The 12,404-nt window shown below is 47.6% G+C and overlaps 4 protein-coding genes across 4 annotated transcripts; 2 read left to right on the top strand and 2 right to left on the bottom strand.

The window, feature by feature from the left end:
* Positions 1 to 303: 303 nt before the first annotated feature.
* F4813DRAFT_359468 (FAD dependent oxidoreductase) lies at positions 304 to 1,959 on the bottom strand. The gene is made up of 3 exons (XM_049243337.1): positions 1,682 to 1,959; positions 1,004 to 1,614; positions 304 to 908 (listed from the first exon to the last, which is right to left on the bottom strand). Exons 1-3 carry the CDS (start codon positions 1,702 to 1,704, stop codon positions 466 to 468), a joined length of 1,077 nt encoding a protein of 358 aa, XP_049099721.1. The 5' UTR covers positions 1,705 to 1,959; the 3' UTR covers positions 304 to 465.
* A 1,224-nt stretch (positions 1,960 to 3,183) lies between these two features.
* Positions 3,184 to 3,997, top strand: F4813DRAFT_389494 (uncharacterized protein; the record flags this gene model as incomplete). The annotated part of the gene is made up of 3 exons (XM_049246842.1): positions 3,184 to 3,286; positions 3,346 to 3,661; positions 3,709 to 3,997. The coding sequence occupies 3 exons, from the start codon at positions 3,184 to 3,186 to the stop codon at positions 3,995 to 3,997; spliced, it is 708 nt and encodes a 235-aa protein (XP_049099720.1).
* A 4,380-nt stretch (positions 3,998 to 8,377) lies between these two features.
* F4813DRAFT_72894 (uncharacterized protein) lies at positions 8,378 to 10,573 on the top strand. The gene has a single exon (XM_049248835.1). The coding sequence runs from the start codon at positions 8,580 to 8,582 to the stop codon at positions 10,338 to 10,340; it is 1,761 nt and encodes a 586-aa protein (XP_049099719.1). The 5' UTR covers positions 8,378 to 8,579; the 3' UTR covers positions 10,341 to 10,573.
* F4813DRAFT_359433 (U3 small nucleolar RNA-associated protein 11) lies at positions 10,193 to 12,194 on the bottom strand. Its single transcript, XM_049243336.1, has 2 exons — positions 11,613 to 12,194; positions 10,193 to 11,514 (listed from the first exon to the last, which is right to left on the bottom strand). The coding sequence occupies exons 1-2, from the start codon at positions 11,706 to 11,708 to the stop codon at positions 10,807 to 10,809; spliced, it is 804 nt and encodes a 267-aa protein (XP_049099718.1). The 5' UTR covers positions 11,709 to 12,194; the 3' UTR covers positions 10,193 to 10,806.
* Positions 12,195 to 12,404: the final 210 nt, after the last annotated feature.

The following is a 12,404-nucleotide window of genomic DNA, read 5'->3' as shown; positions in this document are numbered from 1 at the left end:
AAGACTTGGCTACTTGGCCGCTTGTAATTAAGTATTGTTTTGAAGTACATACCTCTAAACAGAAAGACTTCTCATATTTCAAAACTACCTAACCTAGGTAGTTATCTTTTAATAGTTTTTAGTTATATTTTATAAATCCTTTTCTTTTTCAGTTTTTAGCAATAGTTAAAATAGTTTCTTATTCGTTCTAATTTCTTTTGCAACGCTATTTTTCAATACCAGCCAAACGTTTAGTTAGTGCGTAACACCGTTGAGAATGCTGGCATTAAGTTTACGCAGACAGCACAAATATAGGAAGAAGCTGCAAGTACCCTTAGTTATCCTATTTATTAAGTACTTGATATGCGCTCTCTCACCGCCACATAAACGCCTGATAATACATACGTTCACCACCTGATATAGGTATGTTTTCCAATCGATTCTATCTTCTTAGTTTGATACCATTCGTACTGGCCCATGAAGATATCAAAGTTTAGCTTCCTCCTTTCCTAGCGTGCTAGAGTCCAAGTGTTCTTCCAGAAGCCGTGATACCCCATCAGCAACACCCCAGCTCAGCTCATAGCCTCGGCCGCCCAAACCATATGCATGGATGATAGTCTGTCCGTCAACTACTTCCTCCCTCTCCAGTCGTATACCGCCTCTGCGAGTCGGCCGTCGACCCACAATATCCTTCAAAACCGTAAACTTGCCTTCACCGCCCAAGATCTGTGGGTAAGTAGCAGCAAATTTCTGCAGCAGGATCTCACGGACCTCTAGTGACGGATTAGGATCCCAGTTATCAGGCTCTTTCGTGCCGCCTATGATGGTACCGCCATCAAAATTCCGCGGAACACAGAATGTCCACGAACCGTCTGCATTTTGCCGCGTGACAGTCACGGGGCACGGGTTAGCGACGAGGCATGTCTGGCCTGTGCAGATATTTAGTATTGAGACACGTAGAGTGTTAGGTACCTGGGTAGGTACCTATTTTTGGTATTGAGAGAATGAAATAGGAGCAACTCACCCCTCGTGATAAACATGTTCTCGTCGCCAAACCCGATCCCAGAAGCGTTTACTAGCACATCAATCGGCCCCGCCTCAAGACTCCAGGAGAATATTTCCCTCGGGTCTCTCACTTCTCTACGCAGAATCTTACCTCCAAGAATCGCGAACCTACGCAGTAGGAAACTGCAGTATACCATAGGATTAACACACCACGTGTCGTACTCGCATCCCCATTCAACACCTTCCGGAAGCTCCCCTTTCTTTAGCAGCCTAAATCCCTTCATACCTAGCTGCGTACACGCTCTCTCTTCGGTAAGCGCACGGTATGCCTCATTAGGTGCCTCTAGATACTCAATCCCTTTCATGAAAGTGATGCCGGCCTCCGGGTGGCGTGCTTGTACGGCACGCACGTGGTCGAAAGTCTGGAGGCTCATGGCATGTTCCCGCTCCTCGGCGGGGTTGGTGGGGGGTACAAGTCTGTTGTGCGCCCCTCCCCATGGCGAAGTGTAGTTAATCTGGCTTTGCGCGTCAATCGTCTCAGATCCGGAAGGAAAGTCCCGCGCCACGATTGTCACGGCGTGTCCTTCGGCCTGGATTCGTAGAGCGGAGCTTAGCCCGATGACACCGGCGCTGTGGGTCGACGTGTTAGCTAGATGTCTGTGTCGTAATGAAGGGCTACTAATATAGGAGAATGTACCCCAGTACGACTATATGCGACATCGTGAGAGAGATGCGTCTTGGTAGCTTAATGGAGGTAAGTGTGTTTTTTTTTTCTCTGGAACAGTCCGAGCGTAACAATAAGGCTGTTTCTTTATTACACAGCTTACGGAAACTAAGGGGGTTAAAAGAGAATACGAGCAGGAAGTTTACATATTTATTATATGGGACGTGATTCCAATAAACCGATTCCGGTAGCGCAGAGGCTTATAGAAGTTTCTATCGCCTATATTCATCAATAGCTTGAGTTGAGAGAGAAATTGAATTGAACTAATACTAGAAGTAACTGAAATTACCATCTTTAGCTACGGCGGCCGAACATCGGAGGTGGGAGCGGGTCCGGGTGGGGCCGGTTACTCACGCCGACCATCCGCTATGAGAGCCGAAAGTGGCAGGAATAGAAGGTACAGATCACGGGAGTTACGGCCGAGTAAATTTCGGAGATATTTCCCGGCGCAATATATGTTTTATCATAAAGTTATATACCTAGGTACCTAATGTAGCAAGTTTAAACGACGTTTGTCGAGCAGCTATCCGATACCTTGCGAAGATAATCTCCTAAGCGCCGGCTCAAGGCAAGTGTATCCGCTAATAACTGCCGATTAAATACGCCGAAATACATGGACATCGTCCAAGTTAGTAGATTTATAAGGTGAGATGCTTCAGATGGAGCATCTGAAGTTGATTTGAAACAACACCCATCTTCAGCCAAGACCGCTAAGCTTGCCAAGACGTACCGAAAAACTTCAGAAACGGTGGAATGCTTGAAGATTACGACAGCATGTGGATCCCGTTTACCGTCATCGAAAATCTTTATGATGCGCGCCTAGGGAAAGGCTGATCTCCCATAGGATCTCCATTATGAAGTGGACCTTGGGAACCCTGGCTTGCGGAGGGTATATCTGCATAGAAATCGAATATCATCAGACTGTAGCCAAGTTGCTAAGGAGCCTCACAATACGAAAAGGGTGGGACTTATCGAACCATACCTTCGCTCATTTTGACCAATGGCTTTGGCACTTGAACAAAATGCGCATTTTGCATAAAAATGTCTTTGACCAGATTGGGAGTTTTGACTTTCAACTGCCGAACCTGCTCCTGCTTGGGTTTAGGACGGTTCGGAGCTCCTTTTGGGAGCAGGATGAAGGGGCATCACTAATCCACATCTAAGACGCTTTGAAGATTCCGCTACGCTGAGATTGTGTTGCAGTTGTCGACACAGCCCTGGTTAGTATCATTGCGTGATATGCTTTTTTGGGTATCTCGCTATATATCCTCACGGTAAGCCCACCGGCTCGGGAACCGAGTCCCATCTCCTTACTTTCTAGTCGAATTTTTATTTCCCTTCCACTCTCTTTCGAACCTCCTAGTGAGCAGACAGCCGTTGAACGGTTCATTATCATACGTTTTAATCTAATATACGATTCGTTTCCCTGTCGGTCATTACCTCGTAGCGTCCTCACCGGTTCTTCAGTAGCAAACATGCTATTCTTCGCTAGTTCCATCCTCCTTGCCGCAGTTACTAATGCGCGACCATCTCGGGTATTATATAGAGAAACGCCAGTCGACGTTGGGGGGTTCAAGGGTAGGTGACAAGTTACTCTATAACAGTATCGTGGTAGATAAATGGCTAACGATGAACAGTTCAAGCAGCTAATAGGATAATTCCTGTTGTTGTTGGTGGACCACAGGATACCTTCGTACCCAACACCGTGAAGGCATCCGTTGGAGATATCATACAGTTCCAGTTCAGCAATGGCAATCATACCGTAACTCAGAGTGCTCAGAACGCTCCGTGTACACCTCTTGAAGGCGGTATCCACAGCGGACATATTCCATTTCAAGATGGGCAAACCACTGTTGGCACGTTCAATATGCCTGTAACAAACGCCGACGCTTTGTTTTTATACTGCGCCACAGGGCCTCATTGTCAAGAAGGGCAGGTCATGGTCGTCAATCCGTAAGTAACCATCCCCTTTTAAGTATCACAAGGCTAACTCTCTATAGTGCGGATGACCAGCAGATTGTCGACTATGCTAAGGGGTCGCAATCGACAACAGCTAGTGTCGATGGTACCGCAGTAGTAGGAGGGACAGTTGCTTCCATCCCCCTCGATGCCGCTGCCTTCGTTCCCGCCCCTGCGAAGCAAGGTGCCCCAGCTGGCGCGCCTCCAGCTGCTGCCGCTCCCGCAGTTCCTGCACCCGCAGAATCCTCTGCTGCTACTTCTGTCCCTGGAACAACCACAACCACTATCACCGTACCAGCGGCAACTGCTTCTGCAGCTCCCGCTGCCTAATTGTGCCGGCCGAGACCGGTCGGGATGGGATACTAAGAGGATGGGACGGCGTTTTGATCCTATATACTTGGGTTGGGCAACGGGTGGACATGTAGATTAGGTATATCATCTCGGCGAGTTTTAATACACCGAGGTAAGCTCACTTGAATGATACTCAAATTCGACGAATCTCTCACATAGCCTTAGAGGCTCATTGGCTTAGACTTTTTATCTTCTTACCCTTGACTTCTAGGGCCTTTACTTTTAGAGTGGCATTCTCGTTATCGTTTTTCATGGCTCTGGGTTATTATAGGGAGAACAAGCCTTTTGAAAAATGCCAGCGAGTTTTGGCTGGATTTAAAGCAAACGTAAATCCAATGTAGTTTACCTAGGCGGTATTTTATACGAATGCTGTTGTTATCGGAATATTTAGACCATTCACATACATATCTTGGTCCGAATCTGGTAGAAATGCCTCTAACCGTAATGATTTTTATGAGTTTTCATGCCTCATCACTTTACCGAATCTGAAACTTCCCAGAAACCTCCTTTTCCAAAATGCCTACGCCGATTAGTTCGTGTTGCATCGTAGTTCGGTTATGATTATATCATGAAGGTATCAAACGTCGCCGAGGTGGGGTTGACAGTTTTGTACGAATACGAAGACGAGGATATAGATGTAGAGTTCCATTCCTTAGAGTGAAGTATATTCTAATGAGGACCTTTAGTCGTTACAACGTAGCCTCTAGTAACCCGAGAATCACATCCCCTAGTCAGGATATGCGCATGTGGACAGTCCTTAGAAATAAAATCTACCAGCCAGTAAATTCCACCTTCTGAATTTATATTGATATGTGCTAAGCCTTTAGCATCTGTAACTAAGCCAGTTGTCTTTCTCGGTACGCCACATAGGGGGGCCCTTGGATTTGCATCAACCACAGACATAGTACGGAGAATAGTTATGATTCTACAATTTAATTCAAACAAAAGCATCATACGCGCCTTAGGGGTTGGTTCACCCAAATTAGAGCTATCGCATGAGTCTTTCATCTCACAATGTCGTAGGTTCAAGTTCACAATCGAGACATTTCAGGAAGCAAAACCTCTCACTTGGATAGCCTTAGGCCTTCTTAACGACAAGGTAACTCATTAGTATCGATATTATTAACTGCCTATGTAGACGTAACACCAACTTATCTAGATTGTTTTGGATACTTCTTCGACGTTAGATGACCCAAGGGAGCATGTTAAGACAATTCCAACAAACCACGTAGGCATGTGCAGGTACGGCAGCCGTTACGATCCAGGTTATTAAAAGGTTGGGTTGGAACTTGCTAGACTAGCTAATCTAACAATTATTAGCCATAAATACCAGACTTAATGATATTAGCAGCGTGTTCTGCAATCCCGTACGCTGTGGCCTGGGTGTTACAACGAGGTATAAGCAGTACTATTATACTCAGGTCACAAACCCGAAGGTTCTTACACCCATAGATGCGTAACTCTTTATCCACCACACTACCCATCTCTTGAGGCATCTGTGAGCACGTACCAGTGAAATAGTGAAATAATAAGTGCCTATGCAGGTTTCGCGAACATGTTTCTTGGCTTCCTCAAAATCCGAGAGATTGTATTCTGCAAGGATGCACTTCCCGTTTGGTAAAATATGCTTCATCAATGGCTCTGTATTCTTGACCCTTTCCAACTGTTGAACGTGCCTGGATAGCATCTCGATGTCTACAGGATGCGAAAAATGATTTGGGTCTATATTGAGGCCAGAGGATGACGCAGATGGAGATGTGATGTGTGTCAATCCGCGTGGTAGTGGATGTGCAAGGCTTACTGCAAAGGTCACATAGCGGTCGTCGCCATGAGGGTGAGGTAGTGGATCTTGTTTGAAGAAGCCTATCCAGGGTTTCAAATCTTTCTTGCTTAACAACCTCACCCGTTAGACTCAAGTACACATGGTTTTGAAGATTTCCCCCATGTGACAGTTGTCTATAATAACACTTATTCCAGATAGGCCGAGCCCGCATAAGTTCTCAGCTTTGTGATAGGATGCATACTCTCTGGGTCCATGAAGGTGCCATGTATTGGTCCAGAAAAGAGATTCATTGACACGGGGAATCCCGTATTAGAGAGTGTCCCTTCCCGACTGTTAGCCATAGAGCTTCTTCGGCAGCAAAACTGACCTGCAGCGGGCCCTCACCCAAGCTTCCCCATTGCGAGTTTTCTAAGCGGCTTACCTTTTCCATGGATTATGAGGAGTTCGCCCAATCCCAACCCGGATTTCCGAGATCAGCCCATGCATCGACAAGAGCCTTGGTGGCGTGAATATGAAAGTATTGATTGCGCTGGTTCCTCCGAGCACACGGCCACCGTAGACATGCAGCTATCGACCTCCAAGCCATTTCTACCAGTCCACAAATCAGCGTTAGATTCGTATCGGTTCGCACATAAGACGACATACTTGAGGAACCTGTCTGCAGGCTCCAATTCGAGGGAGTGCTTATAAACGACTGACACATGGCTGGCATGTTAACTCTAGGGTTAGCAGTTAGGTCTTGACTCTTCGCTAGCCTCAATTACGAGGACTTGAACATCTGGATCCTCAGAGAGGTGAGTAGCCAGCATAATAATGAGTTATGATATTAATTAGGACCTAGTTGGAAAGTTTAAAGGCTGGATATATCTAAGAGAGAACATAAGCTGCGTTGGATGTAAAGATTTGGCAAAGGAAAAGGAAAAGTTGCCTTTGTTTCTTGCTGTAGTTAGGCTTTTTGCGACTATTACAAAGTACAATGCTATAAGTGAGCCTTGCACGATCTCACCAAAAGGACGTAAGAGATGTACAAAAGGTTTAGACAAGAAACCGCTCGCGTGTCGTCGGGCGAGCTCCCACTCATTCGTGCGCTTATATCGAATGCCGGATGTAACGATATGGCCAAGCAGAGCTGCACATAGGACGGTTTCGATATGAGCTTCATGTCTAATTATTTAGGCCATTGGCTACTAGCTCTTATGCTCCTACAGAGCATGGACCGGAGGAATGGCCGGAAGCCCCACACATGAGTGCGCAATGTCTTCCATGTTTCTCTTCCAATCTACTTGTTTACATTACTCCCCTTCAGTTTCCCACTTTTTATATCTCCGACCCTCTCGCTGTTCTGAGAGGAGAGCCCGGATGCGTATCAAAGAATGGAGCTCCCCGCCCGTGATACAACTATATGGTTCGTGTCTAACAACATATTGCCTTGTTGACGTTATTTAGTGTTGACTACCCTGTAGACAAGGTCACAAGCTACTTCAACGCTTCAAACGCGTCTTGACATTGATCCATCTCTTAAGGAAGTCTCTATCGTTGGTATTGATCCCGGAACCATGAAGATCGGCATCATGCGGAATAGAAATTTGTTCGCACGCCTGTTCATCTTTCCGGTCACCACGCAAGGCTGCAGACCCCGAGAAGAGGGTTATGGTCTGGAAGCGCAGTGTGAAATACACCGAATTAACTAAACAGACTGAACAGGATACCATGTTGGCTCATTGGGCATGATAGAGGAAATGCGGGAGAGGTTAACTTAAACAATATTGCTATACTGTCGGCAGAGACATATAAAGTGCTACTACATAGATCTATAGCAGCAATGTAAGAATGTAAGGTAGACAGACTATCCGCGATCTGCCCATGTACCAAGCCAACCAGATGCCCATTTATGCGGTCTCTTGGAGTGTATGTAGCATTTGTGAAATTATCAAGTCCCAATCTCTAATATCGATGTAGCTGTTTGACCCAACCCCGCGCGCGCTTCACGCCTCTTGGCATTTTTCAATTACCGTTTTCGCCAGTCAGCTAGTGAGCTGGGCGGCTAAGATGTAGTGTGATCCTCCTTTTGATTGGTTCGTCTGTCTGCTTGAACCTGCAAGCAATTATTCTATTTCGGGACGCGCAAATCAGGTCGGAGTGCCGACTTCTTCACTTCCAACTCTTCTCCATACACACACTCGTCTAGGTTAGAGAGGGTGCCAGTTATGACAGGGGACGGGTCCTCGTCGGCCTGCATAGATCTACAACCACCCTTCCCCAGTGGCTGGTTGAGATACTTCACCCCACCTTCAGAGGCGTGCACAGGCGTGCACAGGCGCTTAGCAAGATAGCCTTGATGATCTGCTACCTGGTAGCTCCGTGCTCTGCACATCGTGACCGCCGGCAAGCATGGCCCAGAGCGCTTGTTGCATGTTTAGGTAGTATATACATCCTTTTGGTATCTCCCTTGCTTCATAGAAAAAAAAATAGTCGAAGACTTTACTGTTTTGTTATCTCGAATCTACACTATCTGTTGGTAATTGGGTTCCGAATCTCTGTACCCGGATCCCTCGTATGCGAACGTGTATGTAAGGTTGTGTGACCTGCCTTGTCGAGTGATAACATCGTCTTGATGTGGATCGAGAGACCATGTCCCGGTAACAGGCGAATTATCTTTCTAGACTTACCTTGGTCAGCCTGGCTTCTGTGCTTGTCCAACATTCAGTACTCGACGCTACCGACAACTAACGACAACTAATTCATCGTGGCGGAAGAAAAGAAGTACTCTTTTACAAAATGGCATCGAATGGGCCCTCGGGAGGGCTTTCTCTCTTCCCTAATACAACAAGGTCGCCTTCCCGGAAACCAACACCTCGAGCACGCGCTGCCACTCCTCAATCGTCCTCTCGAGAGCAGGGTTCCCCTTTTGAAATGACTCCACCGAGGAATGGTCGACGTACTCCGGAGGACCTCTCCGAGTTCGTGATCGATGGAACACCGGCGGTGGCTAACGGTCCACAAATGTCTTCCAATAATCCCTATTATCAGAACGAGGCGGGTCCGTCAGTATCACGACCAGTACCTATCTCAGAAGTGCCGCCTCGGGCCGGCACCGCGTTCTCTGGGGCAAGCACGCTGGTGAGAAGCGATAGTGGGCGATCACGAAGTTCAATTGCCAAACGTCCCCTCGAAGAACAATCCGTACCATACGTACCAGAACCGGCTATCCGTTCAATATTTCCACAGTATGATCATACTCTACCCCTGGACCGCCAAGAGTATTATCCTACCCAGACGAGTCCAACTCACATACCAAGGACCGTCATCAGCAGACAATCTCATGTGCCTAATGCTCAGAGCCCACCGGTCCGGAGTCCTGTAAGAAGTCCTCTTAGCGCCGGCTCTACGCAAAGATGGCCTCGACGGCCACAGGAACCCCCTATTATACCCCCCGTCAACACGACAGACGAACTCCGCAACTTCTGGAAAGTAGCGAATGGATGGAGGGCCTCTGCGGCGGAAGGGCGAACGTTTTGTTTGAAGCTGATACCCGAAAAAGACACCCCGATTTATAACCTCACTTCATCTTCCACGCAACCACTCTACCATATGCGAATAGACCCAACGTCGGCAAGCGCATACGTAACGTTAAGCCGGCATGATCCAAGTAAGCCTTATAAGGGGAAGGAACCGAACGCAAGTCCGAGGTCGTCCGGTGGTATCCTAGGAGCGCTTCGGGAACCTGAATCGAAAGCATGGCAAGAGGCTCTAGTCACCACGCTAGAAGAACCGTCACGCCGTCTGCCACCTAACGACGGTTTAGTCTCCCTATTGTATCCTAGCGGGGCAACAAAAGTAGCACTCGAGAGACCGGACGATATACAGGCTGTGATGGCTGCAGAACGAGAGTGTGCAAGGCTGGTCTGGGACGAAGATAGCCAAAACTACTTCTTGGTGCATCCGGCCCTGGCGACACCTTTCTGCATTACTATAGACCGGAACCCGGCATGGAGCCGAACCGAGTACACGGTTGAACATATCGAGTCGCCGCATCATATCGCGAAGCTTACGCGAGACGGAACTGGCGAGGGCTGGATGGAACTCGATACGCTTATAGCAGGACGCATCGATAGCTTCTACATCCTGGATGTAGCTGTATGCGCGCTACTTCTCGTCGCCAACATCGACGAGAAGAACGTCCTCGTCGAGCACTTCGAACCACCCCCACCGGCACACCTGCGGAGCTCGAGCTCTAATCCCGATTTCCGTAGGAGCACCAGCCGGCTCAGCGCCAAGATACTCGGAAAGAAAGGGAGCAAGAAGCGCGGGCGTCTCGAAGAGCTGGAGCTTGATCTCGAAAGCCAGGCCAGTAGTCTAGGCGGCAAGCTGAATATCAAAGACAAGGATAAGGAGCGACTCCCGGGGACTGCGCGAACCATTGTTAAGCTGCTCAGCTTTGGGTTCAAATGCGTTATTTGGGCCCTTACACTGGCGTTCAAGGCACTCATGGCTCTCATAGTGGGCCTGAGTAAGTGCCTAACGAGCGAAAAGCTTTGAGCGTGTCATGATGCCATGATGAATAGGTACGGGATGGGGACTTGGGACCAAGGGTGTCAATGGGGACAAGGGGGGACTACAAGAAGGAACCGTGAAACGGGGTACCTACAGGCGGATACGATACCATTACCATTACCACATAGCCCCGTACGGACAGTACATATTAATGAAGCAGGCCGGTCATTTCCTCTTCTACGGGTGGGCTGCAGGATATAATGAGAGCTGGCGGATTACAGGTACAGGTACAGGTACAGGTAGAGTTACGAGCGAGGCACGAGGCTGCTCGGGAAATGTAAATATGGGATAGGATGGGTTTATTTCTCCCTGGGTATCGCATAGCTCTAGACGATCTGAAGCCCGGTGCCTGAACGCCGCCTGTAATAATATGATTGAAATCAAAGATTTCGGCTCATTGTCCGAATTCCTAACTTCATTTTCCATCTCTTATCGCTGGTATGCAAACGCTCTACCGCTTACGCTCCCGAACCTTGATCTTCTTGCCGGACTTCGTCATAACATTTCCAGATGTCGCCGTCTTGGCCATCTTGGACCTTTGGAGCTCGAGCTCATGCTCGGTTCGCGCGAGAATTCGTAGCTTCTTTCGTGAGTTTTGGAGTCTTCGTTGTAACTTCTCGAGAAGCTTCTGCCGCTGTTCGGCACGTAATGCTTCCGGGTTGTCCTTCTCGGCATCTTCTTCTATATCCAGATCTTCATCACCATCTGCATCCTTCTCCACTTCCCGCCGTAACCTCTCATCACGCTCTTCTACGCCCTCTGTGAATACAATCTTCTTCGGCTTCGTCTGCTTCGGTGCTCCAAACCCTTCTTCATCGTCCGAGTCCTCCTCAACTTGGACATCTAAGCTACCACCTAGTCCCACAACTCTCTCCTCGAGCGCTTTGGTCTCCTTGAGCGCGGCATTGCGCACGGTGCGCACATACCCAATATCCTGGGTTTTAAGCAGGCGCACGGTGTCGATATCCATGACCTTATTGCCGCGATCGCCGTTAACGGTTCCAGTCCACCGCTTCCCTAGCGACAATGCATCACCAGGGCCCTTTCGCGACATCATCCCGAAGTAGAACTCATCTTCGTTGCGGTCGGCGGCCTTTTGCCGCAGCGCACGTAACTGGGCTTTCTTCTTGTTGAAATCCTTTGCACGTAGGGAGTAGTCCTAACGTTTGAGGTGGTAGTATTAGCTTTACGAGGTGAATGTAGTATTGGGATGGCAATGCGAATCGGAATGGCATAAGAAATGGGTAGACGTCGTACCTTGTGCTTTTCAAGTAGGCCGAGGCGTTGGCGCTCTTTTGGCTGCGCACGTTCTCGGTGAACGCGGCGTTGTACGGCATTTCTTATAGAAGACATTTTGACTCGTAGGGATGAAACAAGTAGGAAATAAAAGTATTCTACTTTACCACTGGAGAGTGGAGAGTCCTGTGATCGTAGTGAACTGACGATTGTTGAAAGTGTTGAAATTGTTGCGATTGTTGCGACTGATAAAACTTTTAGTGGATACCTTGATTTGATTAAGCCACAGAAAGATAAGATAAAGAAAGTGTGGCGCCAAATTCACCCCCCTATTTAGTAGCCAATTCGACTCGGTGAAGCTTTCACTATTGACATTAACGTTAGTGTAGAGTTCGAAATAATACTGATTGGTTCGTGTTTGGTCCATGGTAAGCCGAAGAAAATTTCCCAACGAAAATCCTGTGGCGAGTTGAAATCCTTATAAACCCTATCGCTAAACTTCGCATGGCTTTGATGTCATGAACTAAGGTAAGATACTTATGTAGATGCAAAAGGCTATGCGTGGCAAGTTGTCCTTATGTATCTCTATATATTAAGTACCTGGGTATGTAGGTATGCTATATTTAGCTGCAATTCTTCTGTATCAAGCTTACATTATAGAGACCACTCTGTTTCCTTTGATTAGTAACTTTCCATCCTGAGATGAAGTAGTTGTTATACCCTTGATGCAGTCCCATGTTGGGCGTATAAGTACCTAATACTACCTCGGTAAGTAGGTACCTAATTTCCATGTATAAGCAAATCCTCACGGAT

The sequence above is a fragment of the Daldinia decipiens genome (genome assembly GCF_022478715.1).
Source record: "Daldinia decipiens strain CBS 113046 unplaced genomic scaffold F4813scaffold_16, whole genome shotgun sequence".
Lineage (NCBI taxonomy): Eukaryota > Fungi > Ascomycota > Sordariomycetes > Xylariales > Hypoxylaceae > Daldinia > Daldinia decipiens.
Note: the sequence above shows the minus strand (reverse complement) of the source record. Positions and strands in the feature narration are given on the sequence as shown.

What these genes read in the sequence shown, in the direction of transcription:
- F4813DRAFT_359468 (XM_049243337.1), bottom strand. Translation starts at nt 1,704, where the DNA reads ATGTCGCATATAGTCGTACTGGG. An exon ending in TCGCATATAGTCGTACTGGG is followed by an intron (nt 1,615 to 1,681) that starts GTACATTCTCCT and finishes GTCGACCCACAG; the next exon opens with CGCCGGTGTCATCGGGCTAA. An exon ending in GAACATGTTTATCACGAGGG is followed by an intron (nt 909 to 1,003) that starts GTGAGTTGCTCC and finishes ATATCTGCACAG; the next exon opens with GCCAGACATGCCTCGTCGCT.
- F4813DRAFT_72894 (XM_049248835.1), top strand. Translation starts at nt 8,580, where the DNA reads ATGGCATCGAATGGGCCCTCGGGAGGGCTTTCTCTCTTCCCTAATACA.
- F4813DRAFT_359433 (XM_049243336.1), bottom strand. Translation starts at nt 11,708, where the DNA reads ATGTCTTCTATAAGAAATGCCGTACAACGCCGCGTTCACCGAGAACGT. An exon ending in GCCTACTTGAAAAGCACAAG is followed by an intron (nt 11,515 to 11,612) that starts GTACGACGTCTA and finishes CTCAAACGTTAG; the next exon opens with GACTACTCCCTACGTGCAAA.